At 39.7% G+C, this 24,903-nt stretch overlaps 1 protein-coding gene across 1 annotated transcript in view; it reads left to right on the top strand.

Moving 5' to 3' along the window:
• The first annotated feature begins 11,708 nt into the window (after positions 1-11,708).
• The window catches only part of DNAH5 (dynein axonemal heavy chain 5), a 127,466-nt gene continuing 114,271 nt past the window's right edge, over positions 11,709-24,903 (top strand). The window contains exons 1-2 of the mRNA XM_065667603.1: positions 11,709-11,781; positions 22,227-22,411. Of these exons, the coding sequence (XP_065523675.1) occupies positions 22,334-22,411 (78 nt within the window). The 5' untranslated portion in view covers positions 11,709-11,781; positions 22,227-22,333. The remainder of the gene's footprint in view (positions 11,782-22,226; positions 22,412-24,903) is intronic.

The following is a 24,903-nucleotide window of genomic DNA, read 5'->3' on the forward strand; positions in this document are numbered from 1 at the left end:
GAAAGGTGAAAGAGAAAAATAATGGGAATAGGTACCATCCTGCTAGAAGCATAGTCTGGCTCATTAATGACAAATAGCATTTAAAGCAATTGGTGACTTCCTTCCTGTATCGTTCCTCTCAGGTGTTTCTGTTCTGCCTCTTACTGAGGTGGTAAAATGCCAGTTACTGTATTTCTCTCTTTTTCAAACAATCAGTCACTCAGCACGAATCACCAGCCTACAGATGAATCATTTTAAACATATGGCTTTAAAACGTCCACTCAAAAAAAGGTAATTTTTAGAATCTAGGCTATTACATTTTCTAAATTTTATTTTGCCACTTAGCATCATTTGCAGTGAGTCACAACATAATATCCATTGGTAACTTGACTTGTATTTATGCCAGTGTGAACCAAAGTTTCTACTCCATTATTCTTGTTAGGCAAATGTTTCCAAAGCAGTCATAAAAGCTATATAAATGGTCAGGCATTTTTTATCACTGTTCCACAACACTGATTTCAAGTCTGAACTAGAAATGCATGTATGATCACCTGTTCTGTTTCCTCTGGATTTCTCTTCAGTGATCAGTTGTGAGAATTTACAGATCGTTTGATAGAAAGTTCAGCTATTAGGATTGCAGACAATTCTCTTTTTCCTTACTTAATACTCAAAGTCTCTTTCTGAAGGGATCAGTTTACTGTCAAGACAGGTATCTGGAATCACAGCAGCAACCAAATCAATTTTTGCAGCAACTTTTGTACATTAAAACAAGTATTGAAAATGGTCTGTGCTTTTATTGTGAAGGAATTTCTTTCTGTTTGTGATTTCCTGCCATGAAAGGTTTCACGCAGATAATGGTTTTCAAAGCATGCAATTGCTTGCGCAAGTTGAGACGATAGCTTACTAGTTTTTGTTTCCTGTCCCAACCAAAGAACAATAAGGAAAGCTCAACAGAAGCTGAGCAAATTTCAGACTGCTTTATCCTTCTGTAGTAGCTGTAAACCAGAAATAACCTAGTATGATACAATTTATATGAACTCAGTCAAAATAACTTTGTTATTGCTGACCACTCTCTTAATCTTGCATGTTACAGATTCTCAGAATACATCAAATCACTGGGTGGGGCTTTATGTAGCAATGGGATTTCTAGAGCAGTGCTTCTGGTTAGACTGACACCCAGAGCCATGTGACAGATGTCAGGCTTCAGAACAATTCTGTTTTACTGTATATTTCTGCCAGTGACAAACACTGGAATCAGATATTTAATTGTATGGTCAATATATGTATTCTCAGCCTTATTAATGTACTCTGGATTGTTATTTTCATATAAATCTATTTATAAACCCTAAGTGGTTTTGTATTCAGAACCTGTGCTCCCCTCAGTTTGGGATATTGCTGCCAGTGAATAGTTTTGCATGTGTACTGGGAGAATAGGTCTAGTCCTGGAAAATTAAAGAAAAGTCTGGAAAGGAATTGCCCATGGATTTAAGCTCTGTATTAGTATTTCCTTTGAGCTGCTCATCAGTTCTGTAGCCTTCAACATTTCATTATATTCAAGAACATTTATACAACATATTATGGCCTCTAAACACTTTATATAAAATGTTAATATAATCAAGCATTTATACTTTATCCCCAGGTTCTATTCTGTGGACATGAAACATACTGTTATATTTGGTGGAGTGTTTTATTGTTATAATAGTAATTTCCTAAAGCTATACTGGCACTATTAACATGTATTTATATTACAGAAAAATAAAGAAGATCTTAGTTGGTTAATAATAAGAAATAAATATTATACTTACCAACACTAAATTTTTATTTTCACATAGGTCTTGGTCTAGGGAAAAAAAAGTTATTCAAGTAGAAAAACGCAAGTGATGTTAATAGCAACAGCTATAAGGCAAACTGAAGGAATAAATTAACAGGTAAAATAGCAGAAAGAATTGACAATTATTTTTCATGTAAGCTTTGTTTTGTTATGGTTATGTACTTTGTATCAGCACTCTGAGTACTAGAGACTGGTGAAGAAATGTGCACATTAACAGCAGGGTTTCGTACTTAGCTTTCTGTAATAAAAACCAAAACAAAACCAACAACCAAAACCCCCCAAACAAATCCCAAAACAACCTCTCCCTCTCAAAAATACCCAACAAACCCCAACAGTCCTAGAAATGCAAACTGTAAAAATGCTTATACACAATTTACCTTTTGAGGCAGTGTTTTATGCTCTTGACACAGAACAAGGTCCTGTGAGTGTGGGAAGTTAATATCAGCAAATGCTTTGTTTCCAATGTATTTATAGTTGGTGGTGTGGAGCATCTAAGGTGTTTTCTATTCAATGGGAACTGTGAAATATATGAGGAAGGAAATCTTTCCTTCTCCATATTTTTTTATGATATTGACTGTTTTGTTCCCTCCCCAAATGACTTCCTCCTGTTTTCCACAAAACATTTTCTATAAGATTTCATTTCCCACTAGACACGTGGCAAACGATCAACCATTATTAATCTGTCATCTTTCCTTCCTCTTGAACCTCACAGACTCCTCTCCCCAAGTCCTTCCACTGCTGTCTCCACATGCTTGCTAAGGGGAGAAGCTGTAAGCGAAAGCAGGGGAGTTTTTCAGTCCCAGAAAGACATGTAGGACTGCACAGCCAGCCAGCAGGACTTCTGTTTGAGCACTGAAATCTTGTATACGAGGGGAGAAGACAGCAGGAAGTTTGAGTCATTCGTCAAGGGACAAAGCCACCATAGCACGGGAAACAGCTGCCCTCAGACGGCTTTCCAGAGGATATAGGAGAAGCAGGGGAGGAGCCAGAAACAGGAGCTTGTGCGGGTCCTAAATAGATTTAGTAAGGGGTCTGAAAATTCAGGATTATGAGACCCTCCCAGTGGACCCGGCCTAATTATGAGCCTCGGTTTATACTGATTAACCTCACTGGTGGATGCCATGATCTGCATCTGAGGCGGGTGTGACATGCATGTCCGCATACTGGGAGCTAACAGCTGCCTGCATTTGCATTGGGATTTATTCCCTAGAGAATTATCCCGTCCTTCTACTTGGAAAGACAGCAACATGTTATACTCATCATAGATAAAAAACTCACTAGTAAGCACAATACATTGCATGAATCACTGAATATAAGCTGAATTTGCAAGCAGTGCTTAGAAGAATTTCAACATTAAAACTCATTGTTTTCTAAACCCACAACTTTCCATAGCATTTATCTTTGAGATTGTCCACATTTCCCAAAGAAAGCTTTGGGGTTAGAGTATTCCCTTTGGGTTGACTTCTGTCACACTAGTGGAATTCAGTGGTCCACATCTGAATGGCTTGCACTGAGTAAAGCTTCCAGAGGTCTCTTTCTGCTCACTGCCCTGCCTAACCGTGCCTGCATGTCTGGGTCAGGGCAGCTCCATGACAGCTCTGATGGCTGCTCCAACCTCCTGCAAGACTAGGGAGGATGAGGATTTTGAATCAGGAGACACAGATGAGCATATCTCAGCACAGAGGGATTGTACCATCATGGTCAGAGAAGAGAAGGGATTATAGTACAAACTGGTTTGTATTGCACACACAAAACATCACAGACATCGGTGCAGATTATATTCTGTTAATTTTACGAGGTGTTAATCCAAAATGTGGTAATCCAAACTGCAATTCCCCGACTGTTGAGAAAATAATTGAATTTAAATTCTGTAGCCAGACACAGTGACAATGGGAACTGTAAGAAAAGTTTGTAAACAGCACAAACTACACATGAATTTTCAAATTAATGTTGCATAATTGCACTAAAGTGTACCTGTTCCCTCGATCCTAAACAACTTCTGAGGGATGGGAATCTTCAGCAACAGCTTCTCAGTGGCCTGTGTCAGCCTGTCAAGAGCAAAAACTGATTCACCTCGAGTCTTTTCTGGGTCTCTAACATTTTTGGTGGCCAAGAGAGTCATGCTGGCCTATTTCCCAAAGATGTTTGAGAGCTGTCCGGGGGAGGCGAGCTGCATAGCTTCCATGGCCGTCAGAGGCAGGGCAGCATTCCTCTGCTCCCAGCCCTCACCCATCTGTCCACCATCAGCTGGGGGATTCTAAAATAAATCAGGAGTGGGCCAGTGAGGAATCAGTGTTACAGAAGGTATGTTTTTCACAGGAAATGTGTAAATAAATATTTGGAAGAGCTAAAAATAGGAACAAAGGGGCCTCTGTGGCACAACAATGAACCTTAAAAAGTCTGCTGCCATGTTCTACACTCAGTTGTTAAAAGGCAAGCACATGTAGTTTTAAACAGTCAAAGATACAGACTCTTCAAGGTAGCATGCTTAACATTAAGTTTTTAGTTTAACTGTCTGGATGGTCGCACACAAAGAGTTGTGGTCAATGGCTCAATGTCCGGCTGGAGACCGGTAGCGAGTGGTGTCCCTCAGGGATCGGTGTTGGGACTGGTCTTGTTTAACATCTTCATCACTGACATGGACAGTGGGATTGAGTGTGCCCTCAGCAAGTTTGCCAATGACACCAAGCTGTGTGGTCCAGTTGATATGCTGGAGGGAAGGGATGCCATCCAGAGGGACCTTGACACGCTTGTGAGGTGGGCTGATGCCAACCTTATGAAGTTCAACCATGACAAGTGCAAGGTCCTACACCTGGGTCGGAGCGATCCCAGGCACAGCTACAGATTGGGCAAAGAAGAGATTCAGAGCAGCCCTGCAGAGAAGGACTTGGGGGTGCTGGTCGATGAGAAAATGAACATGAACAGTCAGTGTGTGCTCGCAGCCCAGAAAGCCAACCATATCCTGGGCTGCATCAAAAGGAGTGTGACCAGCAGGTCGAAGGAGGTGATCCTGCCCCTCTACTCTCCTCTTGTGAGACCTCACCTGGAGTATTGTGTGCAGTTCTGGTGTCCTCAACAAAAAAAGGACATGGAACTGCTGGAACAAGTCCAGAGGAGGGCCACGAGGATGATCAGGGGACTGGAGCACCTCCCGTATGAAGATAGGCTGAGAAAATTGGGGCTGTTGAGCCTGGAGAAAAGAAGGCTGCGTGGAGACCTCATAGCAGCCTTCCAATACCTGAAGGGGGCCTATAGGGATGCTGGGGATGGACTATTCATCAGGGACTGTAGTGACAGGACAAGGGGTAACGGGTTAAAACTTAAACAGGGGAAGTTTAGATTGGATATAAGGAAGAAATTCTTTCCTGTTAGGGTGGTGAGGCACTGGAATGGGTTGCCCAGAGAGGTTGTGAGTGCTCCATCCCTGGCAGTGTTCAAGGCCAGGTTGATGAAGCCTTGTGTGGGATGGTTTAGTGTGAGGTGTCCCTGCCCATGGCAGGGGGGTTGGAACTAGATGATCTTGAGGTCCTTTCCAACCCTAACTATTGATTCTATGATTCTATGATTCTATGATTCTATCTTCCTCAGTTTCAGTGTAGTCTCCTCTGTGTAAAACAGTGATATTAGATACAGTAAGTATTATTCCAAAGCATCCAGTAAGAACTTGCTCAGACTCCTGCACAATGTTCTTTTTTTGCCTGGCTTTTGTTACTGAAAAAAAAACCCAAACAAACAAGCTTACATCTGTAATATTGTTCAAAAAAGTTTTGGAAACAGTGCTGGAAATGAGAAATGACTGTATCTGCCCTGAGTTGTGTCTAGTGTTTAATAATTCAGAACTCCTACCTCAGCACCAGTAGTCCCACGCCCTCACTGTACTTGGTCAGTAAAATGTCTGTAAGAAGCACACTGTTGGGGCAGTGCTATGATGTTTTTATTGTCCAGTCTTTAATATCACCATTTCTTCCATTTAAAGCAACAAGAAACTCATATCCTGTTGCTCTTGCTCGGCCCGAGACCTTCTGATGTTTATGACTCTTTTCCTTTGTGCTGACTCTCTGCCCAGTTATGTGTCATAAGCAGACTCCACTCCCTTACAGCCATATTCCTACTCCCTGGCCAGAGACATGCATGCAAGGAATGAAGTCACTCCCAGTCATTACTGGTCTCTACGCACATAGCTCTTCGTATTTTTCTAGCCCAAACTCTTATTTTCTGCTACTGGACTCTGCCTTTCCTATTCAAGCTAGTCCTTTATTTGTGCAATTAACTGACACAATATATAATTATCTACTTTGTAAAGAGGTCTTTGATGAACTTTTTAAAGAGGTTGTAAGGCAAAAGTGCTCTAAAAGAACAGGTAAATTGGGATCACAGTCAGCTATGTTTTTCAAAAGTCATCTGATTTGTTAAAATTTGTCAAAGATTAAATCCTTTCTGTGACTTTGTGTGAATTATCTCCAGTTAAATTCTAATTTTCTGAGGGTTTCTTGAGTTTCACTCAAGCCAGTATTTTATGCTCTTCGTTCTGGTATGACCTTTCTCGGCAATGAAGGACTGAGATTTTAGTGATGGGATTTGTTTCCATGTAGATGTTTAAATATTTTTTCCTCTGTTAAAATTTGATAAAATTCATTTTTCTAAAGTTTTTCTTTAGCAGCTGGAAAGCAATTCTATAACATTAGCCATTCCAGCTCTCAGACAGTTTTCCCAATCAAAAGGATCTCCAGCCCTCATGAACAATGCTGTTTGATTTCAAGGCTTTCTTTCATCTTTCTGAGCATGGACAATTTCGGCTCAGTCCTCCTGGCACTTTTCTGCTCTCCTGTTGCTCTACCACACCTCCTTCCTCCAGCTGTTGGTTCCTCCTTTGCAGACACCCAGTAAGGAGAGACAGGAGAGTGTATTCCCGCAGCAATGCTGCTTCTCTAAATTGCTATCAATGCTCCACACTCCTACCATGTCAAATTTAGTCAATGTAGCCCATGCCCCTACTAAAGGGCATGTGAAAGTTAGGTGGTCTCCTGCCTTCAGAAAAATGGAATAAATTTTTCATTGGTTGTTTTTCAAAAAGAGATCAGATTTATAACCCCAACAATGGGTTAGTTTACCTTTCTCTTCTTTTAAGTATAGTTTATGAGTTAGTTATCTCCCTGTAAGCCCAAACTTTCTTTACCAAAAAATTCCTGTTTCTAAGGTTGACCATAACACTCACTATTTCCAATTGCCACTTCTTGTCCTTTTGATCTGTATCACAACTACAGTTTATCTTTATAATTACTGCTTGGACCTCCTGTCTTGATCTGTCATTTTCCTCAATATTTAATTTTCCTCCTCTAAGAAATAAATATACAATAATTTTTGTTACCTGACAGTCATGCCCAAGGGAATATATTCTTATAATGTGCATTTATATCTATACATAAGCATATTGCTTAATAATATTCATCCCTCTGTAAATTACTGGATTATCTCCAAGTAGAACATAGAATAGTTCCAGGTGCTTACATCACTCAGGAAAAAGTAACAAAAATATAAGAACAATTCAATTTGTGACACAAAATGCTCTTGCATTTCTTCACCTTGGTTTTAATTGTATTGTGGGTAATCAGTCTCTGCAGGCCTCCCATTTCCCTTTTCTCATGGATGGGAGAACAAGTAAGACCTGGGAGCTCCTGGAGTTGGTATGTGGATGTACACGTCTATGCTGCGGCACATCTTCCTTAGTTTTGCTTGACAGATTGCCTTTCCAGAGCCATAATAACGCAGTCCCACCTCAGCCTCAGAAATTAGCCTAACAAGTTGAAATATAAAGTAATTCCTCTGATAATCAAGTGTGAGCCTGGCTGCCTCAGATGAAGATTTTATCACAGCTATATTGTGTTTGACAGAGTCTATAAACATTGTAGATGTGGATAATTACTGTGGTCCTCTTCTGTGGAGAACCATTTGTCTTGATTATGTCATGATACAATAAAAAATATACAAATTATCTTGGCTGCTGTGGGCTAGCAACAGTTATAGGGGTACTCAGGTGTGAGCGACACACAAAGGTGGAGAAGTTGGTGGCATCACTATCATCACTAACAAATTACTAGGATATTTTTTATGATCACAATAGATAGTACAGCTTGATTTTTCTGTCTGGTTAATAAACTGACATTTGCTGTAAGTGTCATAATCTGGCTGCTTAAATTTATAATATGCTTTTTTATTGTCTTAATAGGGATACTACTCCATGTGTGCAACATGTCATAGTTTCACGGTGTGCTATAGTTACTAAATCTAAGATTTCTGTAGTTCCTGTGAATTTAGGATTACTTAAAGGAACATTGCCAAAGCTTACAGTGTCAAAATTAATCAATTTACAGAGAAATTACATTTTAAAAATGGCTTGTTGATCACTGAATAAATAGAGCCATCAAAGCAAAGGCCTTTGCTCTGGCAAAGCACTCCTGATTCATCTGCTGAGCAACCTAATAACAAGAAACTCAGTGTTATGCATTGTAGCTGAATACTTGTATTTTAGAAAAGTAAGTCGATTTTGGGCTTGTGGTCGTGGTCATGGTCATAGTAGACTCAAAAGTAGTTGCTCTGATAGTTCAGATGTATTTGAGTGCTTGGGATTATCTCCCCCTCTAGTGGCTGGTTTATGGAAAAATACAAAACCTGGGATTATTCAGTGTTACTGGTTGGTGGTTGTTTTTTTTTTTTGGGGGGGGGGGGGGGCTGTTTGGGTGGGCCACATCGAATCGTTGAATCATTTAGGTCAGATAGTGGTGAGCAAAGCGGGCTGTTTATTTTTACTGTTTTGGACTAGGTGTTCTCAGGAGGTCCCTTTCAGCCTCAATTACTCTGTGATTCCGTGTTACAGTGGCACCTTAATGACATTAAAATCTCAGTGAGGTACCTTCACTAAGATATGTTTGTCCTGAAAGTTAAAAAATTATCATATGGAGAATATTAATGCAAAATATGAACACAAAATATAGAGATGTATATAATAAACAAAATGCCTGATTTTGTAGAGGCATAAAATCAGGGGTCATGCAGCATGAGCAAAGGGTAGACAAATAGTGGGAAGCCTTGGTAAAACCACAGTGCTTAGTGCCTTTTCCTTTGGTATTAATAAAATGGTATTTATGATGAGACTGTAAAAAAAAAAATAAAAAAAAGAATAAGAAATCATCAGATTGAAGAAATACTGTGAAATGTTTAAATCATTTAGAGCTATTCAAGGCAACAGGAAGCCAAATACATCTTTGAATGCTGAGAACAATCTCCCAAAGAAGATCTTTTTTTTGAGCACTACTTAATGATGGGCAGAGTCTCAGGATCTTGAATATCAGACACATCACCTTTCCTTAAAAGTGAAGGAAGAAGAATCCTTAAGATTACTAGAACAAATGATTATGCTGCTATTTTTTAATAGTTTAGAGGACAAGAATGGTAAAGAAAATGTACCACATGGATTAAAAAAAAACCTAATTTGGGTCAAATCCATCTAATTATCTTCTTTGATAGTTTAGCTGCTTGACAAGTATGCATTCCCCTATCGGGAATTAATGCCTTTAGCATGCCCCTCATTTTTAGCAAAGTTTCTGAAACAACTCTCACAATTCATATTTTTTTCCTAATTTACACTTTTTTAACAAAGAAGACATATGATCTAACATGATACAATGGAGGTCAGCAACAATTTGAAAGACTGCACTCAAGACAAGCTGTAAATTATTTTCAGAGGAACTCTGTAAAGGTACTGTACGAGGTCTTCAAGGAGCCTGCCTTTCCAGGACGTTGTTTGTAAGGGAACTGAAAATTTGCATTCACATACAGTACCAGGCTGGGAGAGCTGATCCAGATGTGTGTCATAGAATGGGAATGAAACTGAAACTAGTTTTCATTAGAGAAGCAGAGCATGAAAGCAAAACTCAGAAATTTGGTAAAGGAAGGAAAAGTGAATGAACAAGTATAAAGAATAAGTAGCAAAACGCAAAAGTGCATCAGAAAATGATATGAGATCCCATAGCTGTCAAAGTGAATACTGAAAAAAATTGAATAAATGCTGTCTGGCAGCATTTTATAAGTTTATGTTCAAACCATCAATGGAAACCTTCTTTTTCTGCTCTGTGGCTTCTAAGGCCACTGGAATAATTATGTACCCAGTTTTGCATGTCGCATTTTGGCAACCCTACCAACAAACCGGAAAATCTTAATTAACAGAAACTATGAAGATCAAGGAGATCATGAAATAAATAGCTTTTAGCTGAAACAGCTAAAGAGAGAACAAAATGAGGGAGAAGACATTTCCCACCGAGGGGAAGTGAGCAAATAGCTGTGTGGTGCTTATCTGTCTACAGAGTTAATCCACAACAGACACAAAGAAGCATGGCCACCAGGCCAAGGGATACAATTCTGCCCCTCCATTCTGCCCTTGTGAAACCCCCCTGCAGTATTGTATTCAGCTCTGTGGCCCCCAACAGGAGAAGGAAATGGAGCTGAACAAGCGAGTCAATGAGGTCATGAAGATGATCAGAGGGCTGGAATACCTCTGCTATGAAGACAGACTGAGAGAGTTGGGCTTGTTCAGCCTGGAAAGGAGAAGGCTCTGGGGAGAACTTATAGCAGCCTTCCACTACCTAAAGGGGGGCTACAAGAAATCTGTGTAGATACTTCTTACAAGGGCATGTAGTGTTAGGAGGAATGGCTTTAAACTGAAAGAGGATAGGTTTAGATTCAATATTAGGAAGAAATTCTTTACTGTGAGGGTGGTGTGGCACTGGTACAGGTTGCCCAGAGAAGCTGTGGCTGCCCCATCCCTGGCCGTGTTCAAGGCCAGGTTGTATGGGGCTTTAAGCAACCTGGTCTAGTGGAAGGTGTCCCTGCCCATGGCAGGTGGGTTGGAACCAGATGATCTTTAAGGACCCTTCCAACCCAAACCATTCTATGATTCTATAAAGGTCATTTTTTTCCTACCTAATCACTGAAGGGCAGATGAGGAAAAGTTTAATTTGAAATAATAATTGATATTAGAAAAAATAATGAAATCGGTAAATGAGAACTGGACCATGTCCCCCAAGAGGTTTGTGTAGTCTCTGTCTTACAGAGATTTTACAAGCAGGTGGAAAAATCCTGTTAAGGAATGCTTAGGAATTGTTGGGCTGAGACATGGAGTTTCTGCAGGTTTTTTGCAGCCCTGTGCATGCATGTTTCTACAAAAGGCTAGCAGGAGGTTCCCTAGTCCACAGTTCAAGTTGCATCAAAAGGAGCAGAAAAGAAATACATTCCAATGTGAAATACCTACCTCAAGCCTGGGTATTGAGTTTCTTACACATTTCTGTAAAGAATTTCAGGGTTTTTGCTCCTGAATTATCTGTGCTTTTCTCCTAGTATTCAGCTTTCAAGTTCCCATGGATGTGTTGACATAGATTCCAGGTGAACAAAAGCTGCTGATGCCTCAGTGTCAACTCATACAGATTTAGACTGTCCTTCATGTATATTTAATCTTCGGCAGCTTTCAGTACTTTCATGTATGCACTGTAACCATTCTCTATGGAATGATTACCACTCTGACTTGTATCATCTGTGAGAAGTTAAGGAGAAAGAGATTTCCTTGGGGACTGATGTGTGTATTAACACATTTAATTTATAGACTAATGAACAATATATCTAACAAAAATTTTTTTTTTTTTCACTGCTACATTATGAAAGTAAGAAGCACTGGAAACCTAGCCAGAAGGATGCTCTCTGGTCATTTAAGAAGGCAACCCTTACTGTGTTATCCAATTAGGAGAAAGATGCATTATGTGCACCTGTGGCACCTAGGTGTATTGAATTTCATTGCCCTTTTGCCATGCAGTTAAAAGAGCAGCATTCGAAGCTTTTATTTCTCCCGTCTCCTGCAGTAATGCTAGTGGTGAGGAGTGCATAAATACATGTTTCTGGGAGCTGCTGAAAACGAGATGCTAAAGGTCAGGTTATTTTTGCTATGCTTTGAATACTACGGCTGCTCTTGACGCAAGTTTTTAGCTCGGTAACAAGGTGTGGTTTTTCAGGTTTTTGTCACTAACAATATAAACGGAATAGGGTGGCTGCTGGGGGATCCGCAGGAGCTGCTCGGGGAGATGGCTGGGAGCGGCCTTGGCAAGGGGCCCTCACGCGTCTGTACGGCCCCGGGGAACTCGGAGTCGCTGCGGGTTCGGCGCCTGCTTCGCTCTGTACGGAAGGAGCCGGTGATGCCGACTCCCGTCTAGCAACGACTGCCGCGGTTTTCCGGCCGGCGCTGCAGCCCGTGCTCCCTGGGAGCCGGGGCTGGCCGCGGGTTGGAAAGGGTAGTTAAAAAAATCACAGCCCAACGGCGGGGGGCCGCGATGGCGGCCCCTCGCCATGGCAACGGCTCCAGGAGATGGAGGCCGCGATGGGGCAGCGGCATGGCCCGGCCGCCTCGGGTCCCTCTGGTCCCGGGGCGCAGCGCCTCAGCGAAGCGGGCCGCAGCCGCGACGGGCCGGGACGGTCCCCGACACCGCCGGAGAGCGGCACGGAAACTCAGGTCCGGGCGGTGAGGGCAGTGCTGCGGGGCGGGAGGCGGCTGGCAAACGAGAGTGAAGGGGAGCGCGGCCGTGGCCGCAGAGGGAAGCTCCCATGTCTGAAAGCGACTCGGGAGGGATTCGTGAGTAGGGGAAACAGTGCGGGTAGGATGAACTTCCTACCGGTCGGGACCTGTGTGGCGCACGGAGCTCTGGAGCTGCCCCTCTCCAGTTAGAGTGCTTCCACTAGGCTTCTGTGGGACTGGGCGCTCCCGAGAGGCACTAGGGTTCAGCGGCCGTTCGCACTAATGTGCCCACTCTGTGTGACACAGCGGTTACTGGGCATCTCTTTGTTGTTCCGAGATACCTGTGTACGTTGGTCGAAGGCAACTGGGGGTAATTTCTCCTGCTGCCTCCTCTGAGAAGGTGTATTTGTCTGTGGTGCAATAAACGATTGTTATTTAGAAACAAAGCCTGAGCTCTTGTATTTACAAGAGGGAGCCGTTTGTAATGTTAATTACTTGTCTTGTGACAAGACTTAAGGTGCGGAAACACTTCAGATTCTTCTTTCAGTGACAGTGGCAGAGAATGCTCCTGAGACACGCAATGAGAAAAGAGGAGTAATACAAAGTGCACTGAGAAATCCTGCTTCCTGCCTCGCAGTGCAAGTCTACCCCGAGTATTATTCTGTTATGAGCTTTGTTGAGTTGGAGCACACAGTTATACACCACCCTCTCCAGTGTTAATGTTTCATGAAACTTTTTTTTGCAAGTTCTTTGTTTTCCCTGCATTTTGGCTGAGTCCTCAATGTATCTAAGAGCAAGAAAGTCTGCAGTATGGTGTTTTGCTACTAAGTGCTAAGTGGGGTGTGTAGTTACTAGATTCTGGGATGGTTGTTTCTGTTAGATTTCTGTGATGTTACAGCAATACAAACACACCCCACTCTTAACTTTTTTTCTCAGTAGTTTCCAGCACACATTTCAAAACCATTTGGGCTGATATTTCTGTACAGGTCATCGTGCCTGTCTCTCATAAAAGTAGCTGATTAATCAGGAAGTATCCTTACTGAAACAAAACTTCCAGGTAAAGGGAATCAGCCTGGTGCTCTGACAAAGCCATCTATCTAGAATACCTTAAACTTTTATAGAAAGACATTATTTGGTTTGCAAGGGATAAATCAATATAATTAACTGGCTGATACATGGAGCTAAGGATAAAAATGAAGCCTCTACCTCTTTATTAACATCCATTCAAATTTTGATCATAGCATTATTCAGTTCAGAATTCACTGCTTTTTCATTTTGCTTTCATGGATATGTGCTTATGAGACCAAGTAGCTAGAACTTTTCTAAAATGTGTGCTGTTTGATAGTATTTGACAGTTTCATGGGCTGGAAACTTTTCTCTTATGCAACTCGGGCATTAAGTCCATATTAGTAAGTACACGTGTCTTGTTTTGTCTCTTTTTCTAGAACAAGGCTTGATGATGTAACTTCTCAGTGACCAAAAATATCCTCCTACATTTTAGCAGCCTATATTTTGCTGGGAATGGGGTTGGGGAAGATAGAAATGAAGGAGGATTCTTGCCATACCTGAGCAATTTGCGGCTTAACCACTCAGGACAAGAAAGCACAAAGCTATGTTGCTATTGTACAGGGTGACCTGCCTTAATGGGAGTTTTTATTAAACAGACCAACACTTCTACCTTAATTCTACCTTAAATTTGGGGATGCTCAGGCACAATAGCCTCCATGGAAAGAAAGATTCTTTTTTTATTGCTTCCCTGGTAGATGTACAGTGGCTTTGTAAAGTAATATTGGGAGATATGTAACAAATGCCTCTCCAGTGTTGGCACTTACCCAGGAAAACAAAATTAGGACACTAAGAATTGCTCAATACCAGGTGTAGAGTAATGTAAACAGGGAAAAACATTTGATGTATCAGTGAAAACATAGGAAAATGATCAAGACAGTGGCAACTGTTTGGTAGTAGCTTTATTGAAAGAAAGAAAATGCTCTCCTCTCCAAAAAATACAATTTTTTTCTAATTCTAAATGCCATAATTTTAATACTGTCCTGGTAGGAAATTATTCTTAAACTTTCTTGGTGTTTCTGTTTCAAAACAACCAAATACAGATGAGATCCATGTGTTCAGCCTCTGCCAGAGGCAGGTTGCTGTAAGTTGCTGAATTCATGCACATGTGCTGCAGCAGTTATAAGCCAGGGAGTTATTGCTAACGAAACTCCTGCATTCGGCAATGTACATCAAACTGAACAGGGGCAGAAAGCTGCATAATTCTTGTCTTTCTGAGGATCCATGCAAAGTTGCAGCAAGTGATAGTTTAAGGTGTGGGAACCGGAAAGAAAGAGTGGATGAACAAGTGGAATGGCTTCTTTAACGTTCAGTAAAGGGAGAAATTTTTTTTACTTCTGTGCTTCTATTTTTTGTATTTTTTTTTTTTAAGTGATGATTGGATATCTTTGATCAGATTAAAAAGTATCCCCTTGTAGCTGGTAGTAGGCAAACCATTAGATACAGTTACTGAATATCAAAGCACACAGCAAATTGCATGTGACGGCTATTACTGTAGTATAAGATGGCCAAAGTAATCTTAACAGTGTCTGACAACAGCTAACCTGCTGGAGGGTAGGGGAAGCTGCTTTCTGTTTTTGTCACTAGGAGGGTACTACAAGAAGCTACAGGAATATGCAGCAATGGAAAGAGGAACCAATGCATTAGCGTAAGAACCATGGGTAGACTTCTCTAATTTTCTGACAGGCATTTCTAATCAAAAGAAAACAAAAAGTCAAGTATACTGTCTTGTTGGGAACACAGTGATGGTAGAGCAATATATAAATATGGATTGCATTTGATATATGTATTTGGACAAAGCATGACATCAAATGTTTAGAAGGGAAAGAAGGATTTTTCTTAGGCACAAGCAAGCTGTGATTGGCTAAAATAATGTCACAGGTCCCTATTGATTTGTTTTCTGTAGCCAGATAATATATCTGCTTATTAGGCACAGGAAATGCTTCCTATTCTTTAAGAAAGAACTGTGGTAATGAAGGATTAGGTAATCATTGCAATTAATATGCAGAATATTTACAATTAGGAAGATCTGTCACTTAATCTAGATCAAACAATGTGTTGTATTCCAAACACATCAAGAATAATAACACTTCAAGACAAATAATAATGTACCACAGAAGGAGAAAGATTTAATAAGGTTGGCAGCTGCAGGGTATCCTGCATCTCCTCCACTCTGAATATACAAGAGAGAGATGGAAAGCTGAAGAAACAGCAATGGCACAGCTCCTGTTGCTCAGCAACAATTCCTGCTTTCTAGCATGTGTCTCTGCAGTCAGTAGTTGTGGTGCTGCTGCTTCCAGAAAAGTCTCATTTATTGCCAACGAGTAAATTCCTCTTTGATGCAATAGGAATGTATGCCATGTAGGCGTGAGCTACCCATGTATAGCCTGGAAGCCCATGATAACTTAAACTTTGCATTATTGCCACTTTTGTGGAGCTGAATGGTTTCAGTATTTGTTTATGTAATACTGAATTTTGAAAACTATACTTATTGTAACACCAAACTTATGTGAAGAGAAGTGCTTGGTTATTGGCAAATAACTGTTCCTAGGTTTCTGAGTAGGCATTTAAAATACCAGAAGGGTGTTGGGGTGAGGATCTAGGGTTGAACAGTGGACAGGGGATGGTGCTGCCTCCTTTTTGGCTCCATGCAGTTGGACTGCTGAGAGCCTGCAACTTGTCCAGTTTAACTGCACAACAAAACTGGGCATGGTAACACCAGCACTTGTGGGAAATAACAGCTTGGCTCACATGCTGTTGTGTTTCTGGGATACTCAGAGGATTGTATAGTATTAAGAGGTATTAAATTCCTCCTGACACAGAAATATTTGCCTTGACTTTTGGAGGCTTTGCTCTCTTGAGTGGAACTATATTTTCATTATAAAAATGAATGTGTTGAGTACAGAAGAATTACTCTGAGAGGTGACATAATCACATTTGATGCTGATGCGTTTGTAGTGAGTTGACAGATTGCTCCTTGCTTCACCAAGAGGTCCATCAAGCTGCAGGAAAGTATCTCTGAAAGGTCTCCATCTAATGCAAATGGCCAAAGTCTCAGTACTGGAGTGTAAAGTAAAAACACTCAAGATGCTATAAAAATGTACATGTGAATATACAGCCTTTTTACAGCTAGCTAATTACTGGAGATGAGCTCATTAAAAGTAAACTTCTGATGGTTTTGAAATTGGATGTATAAGTGTCTTCATCTAGATGGGAAAAGCCTTTCAGAACAATTAAGACAGGAAACACATTCCCCACCCTCCCAGTATTATCTGTTCCAGGACTTGTGTCCTCTGTTGTGATTGCTGGCAAGCTTCATAAGTCACTATTTGAGAAGTTTCTGTGTCGGCTACTTCTGCTCCATTGCAGAATTCTTGTTCAGCAGCTTCTTGTAGCTGTGTACATAGCAAAGAGTAAGGTGGAAGCAGTTGCTTTATTTTTATCAAGAATGACACTTTGGGGAAAAAAAAAATAAATCTGGGGATGGTTACTAATAAGATACAAATGTGACCCCCTGAGGCAGTAAAATAACGTGGCTTAGAATCCTGAATGAACAGATCAACAGTCATAGAATCATACAATAGTTAGGGTTGCAGATCAGGGCACAAGCCTCACTTTGTTATCACAGTATTTGATGGCTGTCAGGCTTTCAGTGTTGCTGTTTGGATCTGGTGTTCTGATAGTACTAGCTACCCAGCTGTGCAGGCATGACTGCTTAAACTAAAAATAGGCCTTTTGTAAAACAGGTAAGAGAATCCCTTTCTTAGGGATCAAAAGAAATGTCAACTGTATTTTTACTGTGAACAAGTTTACACAGTGATCCAGAGGCATGGTCAACTAGATCAGTGTGAATTCAGGGCAGTGGGAAACCCTTGAAGTGGTAGAATACCTGCTGTGCAGTGTTTTACTAGGCAGGTGGCTCAGATTTCTTGCATGAAACTGCAAGAATTGTTTCTTTTTTTTTTTTTTCCCTAGGACCAGAGACTTAACTGCAATTAAAAACAGTCCATAGGCAACTAGAAAGGAAGTTACGCTGTATTCTAATTTAGGTCTCACAAGGATGTGACAGTTTTCAAGTCAATTGATGTTTAGACTAATATTTGTCTACTGATATGTAGAAATATATGGCTGTAGGAGGCTTGATAATTTCTTTCTAAAGGAAGTGGTAATAATATTAAATCATGGCAAAATTTTGTGTCTAACTGGAGGTAAAGGACAGCTTAAATTTCATGACCACTCTAGTTAAGCTTTGGGTTAATATACAGTTTGACCTGAGAGATACTCTCTTTTAACGATATGGAAAATAAAAAGACTCTTAGCTTTCCTTGCTGACTGCTGAGACAATGGTTCTAAGATGGACTATGCGTTTGCCTAAGGAAAAAGCCAAACACACCAGGGAAATCTCTGAAGATCTGGTCCTTGAACTTTTGAGGTATAAATTAACACCAATTAATGAAAAAAATATGGAGCTCTGTGAGTATGAATATGAGTTTAGAGCTCACTTTTAGGATGCATGACTTGATATTGAGCAACCCTGATTTAATCTTAAAAATGCTGAATTAAAAAAATATTCTGCCAAGTTAATAAGGACACCCTATCTTAGCTTCCTGGTGGCGCCTGCAAGGAGGAAAAGAAACCCTTTACTTCTAAGTTTTAATGAGCAAAAACTTAATTAATCCATGAGCTGTTATTACAGTGATATTTTGTTTGCCATGAAAGAGCTGGCAAAGAGATTTTTTTTTTTTATTGTTTAATGCTAGACAGCAGCTACCAAAGACCATCATTTACACTTTCATTGCAAGTGGTATCACAGTACTGTCTTCATATGTTCTCACTATAATGAAATGTTGTCACTATAATATTGTCACTATAAAACAGCATTGTATAGGAATCTGTGAGCTATTTTGTAGGGATAGCCAGTGTGTGCATGTGTGCATGTATACATGCATATGTGTACCAAATGTATGTTATATTTTTCTAGTTCTAACCCAAGACTTGCTGAATCCCCTTTTTGACTTAGACTGCTAAGAACTTTAGCAGTGACAGAGAAAAATAGCTTTGGTTGTTATCATTGCAGTTGTATGAAGAGAATACAGCAGAGTAGGATATGCTTTTCTTTAAATTCCTCCACTTCTATTCAGTGTGTATTTTCATTTGAGATGTGTAAGTGGTCATCTCTGTAAAGGCCAATTTCAGTTGCCAAATTCTATATAGACTGGTCTCATCAAAACCAGCATAAAAGTAAAGCACTCTTTCAGTTTTTAACCACTAGATGGTAGCTGGCTACTACCTGTAATTACCCATAGTAAAAGAAACGTTGCTGAAGCTGTGCAGTGTAACACTATTAAAAAGTCTTTTGACATTGTGTGATGAACTTTCATAATTCCTAAACTAATATTACTACTTAATATTTTAACTTAAAAAGCTTCACTCTGATGCAATTGTTTCTGCTCTTCATGGTTTTTTACTGATCTGCATAATGGTGATTTACCACAAATCTGGCTTACTGTTTTGTAGGGAGCTGAACACAGTTAAGAGTATCCAGAGACACATGACAGGCTAATATTAATCTGACAATGCTGAGTCATAACACAAGATTGCATATCCTCCTTCATGTATGTATTACATTATTCAAAAGAATGCAACTTCACCATGGATCTTAGACTCCTGGAGCATCTGTGGTGTTAAAATCACAGATCGGATTGTGAATCACCAGTAAAATAAAGGGTAAAAGGGCAGGGTTTTCTCTTTGTTTTGTTTTGAAGCTGATTAAAACTGCAAGAAAACTTCTTTCAAATGATAAAAATGTTTTTGTAAGTCTTTGCTGATGATACAGAACTGGGAGAAGTGGCTAATATTCCAGAGTGTTGTGCTGTCATTCAGAAGCATCTAGACAGGCTGGAGAGATGGGCAGAGAGGAGCCTAATGAAGTTCAGCAAAGGCAAGTGCAGGGTCCTGCCTCAGTGGAAGAATAACCCCATGCACTACTACAGGCTGGGGGCTGACCTGCTGGAAAGCAGCTCTGTGGCGAAGGACCTGGGAGTCCTGGTGGACAATGAGCTGTCCATGAACCAGCAGCATGCTCTTGCGGACAAGAAGGCAAATGGTATCCTGGGCTGTGTTAGGCAGAGCATTGCCAGCAGGTGAGGGAGGTAATCCTCCCTGTTTAGTAAGCTCTGATGAGGCCTCACCTGGAGTACTGTGCCCAGTTCTGGGCTCCCCTGTACAAGAGAGACATGAAGCTCCTGGTGCAAGTGTAGTGAAGGACTCCTGGAATGATTGAGAGTCTGGAGCACCTTTCCTGTGATGAAAGACTAAGGGAGCTGTGTCTGTTCAGCCTAAAGAAGGGGAGATATAATCAAGGTATATAAGTATCTGAAGGGAGAATGTCAAGATGATGGAGCCAGCCATCTTGGTGAAGCCAGATGGTAGCATGAGGGGCAGTGGGCATAAACTAAACCACAGGCAGCTCCACCTGGAAATGAGGAAGAACTTCTTTACTGTGGGGGTGACTGAGGGTTGTAATAGGTTGCCCAGAGATGTCGTGGAGTCTCCTTCCCCGGAGATACACAAAAGCCGTGTGAACACAATCCTGAACAATATGCTCTATGTGACCCTGCTTGAGCAGGGATGTTCAACTAGATGATCTCCAGTGGTCCCTTGCAGCCTCAACCATTCTGTGATTCTGTGATGTGTTAAATCCAATAATGTGATAAAACAAGTAGTCTTTGTTAAGTTATTGATTACATGACCTTGCCTCAGCAGGAACTGTTCCATTAAAAATTTTTAAAATGAGCCTGGATTATTTGGCCTGTTTGCATAGCCGTGAAACACTATTCAAACTAATACTCTTGTGGATGTAAAGAAAATTCCTGAAGTGTTATTTTTATAGCCATTTCAGCAGTTACCAGTTATGCCAGACTTAAGCCTGAGTGTTATTTGCTTTTGTGACTTGTAAGGCAAAGAAGCAATGCAGGTGATATCTTGCATATGGTTGCTGACCAGAAGGTTGCTGCTTAGCCTTCTGGGTTGGTTGTATTAATGGTGTGCTAAATTGGCTTTGCAGGAAGTCTGGTTTTTGACTGGAGAACAACAGTGACCTGACAATGGCAGTAAAGTACTGTCTCAATCACTTCATTATTTTCAGTTTTCTTTTTTTTAACACATAATGAGTTGAAAGACCACAGGAAGTTGCTTTCCATAAGCATCAAAATCTTTCCATGACTCTAAGCAAGAACAGTATATCATCTAGCACTGTAAATGCAGTCTACTTAAAAGGTTCTTGCTGAGAGCTGACTGAAGATGTTTTACAGCTGTAAAGAGCCTTTCTGTGTAAGTTAATGATTTGTGATTATTTGATATTAACACATATATGGGTCTACTTCACAGGTTAGAATATTCTCTGTTATGATTCCCAGTCATTTTAATTTTGCCAGCCTCTGACTTGATGTAAAATTCTCATTCCAAGTTACTTAAATGACTGAGATTTCTGGAGTCTGTTGAAGACTATTTATTTCTGCAGATGATAAATAAGCTGACAGCTCTGCTGGGCTTGCCACTCACAAGTAAGAAAGAACCAGTTGAAGATAGGGAGGTTGAGGGAATCCTTGACTTCAGCAATGATGTGGCTGTGGAGTTTAAAAACCCTGAAAGAAGTGAGCAAGACAACCAGTAGTGTCACAGACTTACATCTCAGGCCAGTAGATTTTTAACTTCCTCAGGGACCTACTAGACAGGATCCCATGAAGGACTAGAGGGTTGGACTAGATGTCTAGGCTAGTAAATAATTCCTCGGTGTTCTGAATATGTCCAGGAATTAACCATATGTGTAACATTTATTTGCATGTTTAAGGGTTTGGAAAAAATAATGGGTGTTTACTTTTGCACTAAATGCAATTTTTTTCAGTCTTCCTCTTTCAAACATGTGTACACAATCAGATTTGACTGTGGGGAAAACTGTATGGAAAATTAGATAATGTGGGGAAAATGTTTTTTACTCATGAGATGTTTATCAACATTGAGGTTGTCAAGTGATTTTAGACATAATTCACATTGGTATGAGTGGAAGCAGAAATATTTAGGGACATATTAAGCCTGAAATAGCTGTAAAACATTTTGTTTCTCTTGTTCCTAATATCGGATCATTAGTTTGTTTTTCTTGGCATTTTCAAGAGAACATCAGATTAGATTCTGTCACTGAAGTGGAAAAAAATAAGGCTATTTTAAGAAGAAAAATCTCAACATTCCTTGCTGGAGAAAAAAAAGAAGTATTAAGTAACCATCGTGTAACTGAAAAATAACCAAGACTGAGTGTGCTGGCACAAAAATATGAATGGAAAATTGGGTAATTTAGAAGTCTGTAGGTAAAAGCTATCTGAAAGCTGCTTGACTGTTGTTGCTATATATTTAAATAGTCATCTGTGATAAGGAAAAAGATGTCTATTGACAGGAGGATTGCTTAAGAAGGCTGAACACAAATCAGATAAGCAGTTATAAAATTTACTTTTGCAAATGGTTATGTTGCCCTTCAACATGATGAATTGTATTGAGTGGTGTTTGCATATAAACAATATCACCTTAACAACACTGTGCTTGGTAGCAGTAATTTTCAACTCCTAATCTACAGGCAGTAAACTCTGATGGTTAGAGACCTTTAGTTTCTAAAGGAGTCCAATTTACGTTTCAAGTAATTTAAATGCACATTAGAACTGAATTTTAAATACAGAGCTAAAGTTAATAGTTGTTGACTTTTTTAGGGCCTTCTTTTATTTTCTTAGAGTTATTTTGGTGTTCCTACAGATGTGAAATTAAATAAAAAAGAACAAAAGGTTGGAGGGAGAGCACAAAATAATGAAACAAGAAGCTTGCTCCATGGTTTAAGGCTTATTGCTGAAAAACAGTACCTGATGCTTGTATCAAATAATACAATGTTTAGAGCTGGAAGAAAGCATCTTTGGAAACAGAGCATTGGCAGAGTTATAAAGGTAAGGAAAACTGAACTTTGGACTAGGTAGAGAGTAGTAACTGCAGAGTTTGAATAAAGGTGTAAAATGAGAGGGCAGGGGGGGTATGAAAACACCTGTTTTGAAATGGTTTAAGTGGCTAATATTGGTTTCAAAAAGCATTCTAACAATAAAAAGTGGATAAACTTTGCCTTTTAAAGCAAAACATATTTCGGGACAGGTATTTGTCACGAGAAGTACGTTTTTTTTTTTTGTGTAGCTGGTCTTATAAGTTAATTGCTAGGGTATCAATCAAGGCTTTGAAACATAGATTTGCATTTGGAGATACTTACGCATTTGACTAGTGGTACTTGTATCTTGTCTGTATTGTTGCATTGGTCTGGTAATAGTATAATTTCACAATCATTAGACCAGTGCAAGAAAGAGTTTGATGCTAAATCTACCAACAAAACAGGGGTGGCCACTGCCACCAAGGAAAACTGATGTTTATCTTTACTTTTCCCATACTTGTAAAATGAGAATGGAGATTTGAGGACACTACATAGCACTAAGAAACGGTAATAAAATATAGAAGCCACGAAGACCCTTAAGCTAATTTTAAAAGCTGGTTATTTGAACAAGTTATTCCTGAGTTAATGCAATGTCATAACAAATTGGAAAGCTCTGCTTGATGTTTGAGACTAAAGAGTCACTTGAGGGGCTTTCACTAATTCTGTAGGGTATTTGTTTTTTTGGAGAAGAGTGAATAAAAAGGTGTGTGTCTGTTGAAAACTCAGGGTGCTTGGAAAGTGTAAAATGATTGGAAGTTTACTTTCACAGGGAAATCAATGAGCAATACTTAGGCAATATAAAACATTATAGTAAAATGAGAGACAAGTTAAAGGAGAGACAGAGGAATGCAATTTTGATAGATTTTGGGTAAGAGTAAATTAGCAGTAATGTACTCTTACTTTTTGACTCTTTTATTATTGAACTTCCCGATAAAGTTCAAGTGTATTGCTCATACATCAGGCCTTGATCTGAGTGTGTCTAAATTCAGTAATGAATGGTATTCTGACAACCAAGTGCAGCATTGCTGAATAAACTGTGCTCAGAAACAAGTTTTAACTTGTGCAGTTATGACTCGCATACTAAACATTCATGCTAACTCTATTTAGAATGTCTGCAGGCACACTAGCAACTGCCCACTGTAATGGAGAAGTTGGCAATAGTCAATATTTGGTTTCTAAGTCTGCTGTTTCAAAAGGAGGACCCCTAGCACCTCTGACATCTGATATTTTAGTACATTCTGCTTAAATGCATATACTTATACACTCCTGTAATAGTTAGAAAATACTTTAAAAAAAACCCCCAACAAACCACCCAAACATACTTAATCCCCACTTATTGTTTCAGATTAATGATGTGATGTCTATGGGTTTAAGAGTATGCTAAAATGGCTTTAGGAATCTTCCCTTTATTCTGCTTCAGGTGAAGATGTCTAATTTTCTGTGCTATTTTTTTTTTATTAGAAGTTTTAAGGGTTTATGGGACATAAACCAAGTTACTTATTATAACCAGATTAATCATCAAAAGTAATTTTCAGTTAATTAGTTTAGCTTTGGGCTTACACCTTTTGTGTATGAAAGGATGACCTTTCGTACATTTGTAACTAAGAGGCAGAAAAGAAACACAAAACTAAATGTGGCAGTGCTGCTCTTCTTTATATCAAGAGCTGAGGTAAAGCAGTATAATTTAAACTTGGACATTCCTCCCATGTATCTAAGTGAGAAAGTGTTTTTCTTTTGCAACTACTGTTCCACCTGGATTTTCCAAACTCATGGGTCATTATGAGGAGTCTTTGTTTTATGACCTTGATCAGAATTTCTGCTGATACTTTTCAGGGTTTGCATGTAAGTGTTACTGCCTTTACCTTCAACTCTTCCCTTACCTACATGAATGATAGCTTCTGTTTTAGCAATCCTTCCATCTTCAAATCTTAGTCTTCCAGTGTTCTATAAAATGTTGTTAATTCAAATTACATAAAACTGCCTGCTTGGTTTTTTTTTTTTTTGTTTGTTTTTTTCTTTGTACAGAGGCTGTCTGGGGATATGTACTTCTGTAGTGAATCCTACAGCATATAAAATACAAATACACAGAAACTCCTAGGCCATGACCACATTGCTGGTTTAAAGCAAGTATGTGGGGGTAGTTAAATTTAGTGTCTTGAAGTCCAAAGACTGAATTTTGGAACAGGTTGGTGAATTCCTTCACTGCAGTTCTGGTTGATACAAAAGGGCTGAGGGCCTGAAATGCATCACTGGACAAAAATCACAAAGGAAACAAATCTGGAATAGAAATCTACTATTCCTTTATGAGACTTTTGCTTATTTACATCTGCCTCTTAAATATGGAAGGGAGGGAAAGAATGAGAGGTAGAAAGCTCAACATTTTCTTGCAATTTGTTCATTGAGATTCCTAATCTTAACTAAAGAATACCTTAAAGATTTATTTTTTCAGTGGTATGCAAAAGG

Source organism: Lathamus discolor, chromosome 2 (assembly GCF_037157495.1).
Source record: "Lathamus discolor isolate bLatDis1 chromosome 2, bLatDis1.hap1, whole genome shotgun sequence".
NCBI classification, from domain to species: Eukaryota; Metazoa; Chordata; class Aves; order Psittaciformes; family Psittacidae; genus Lathamus; species Lathamus discolor.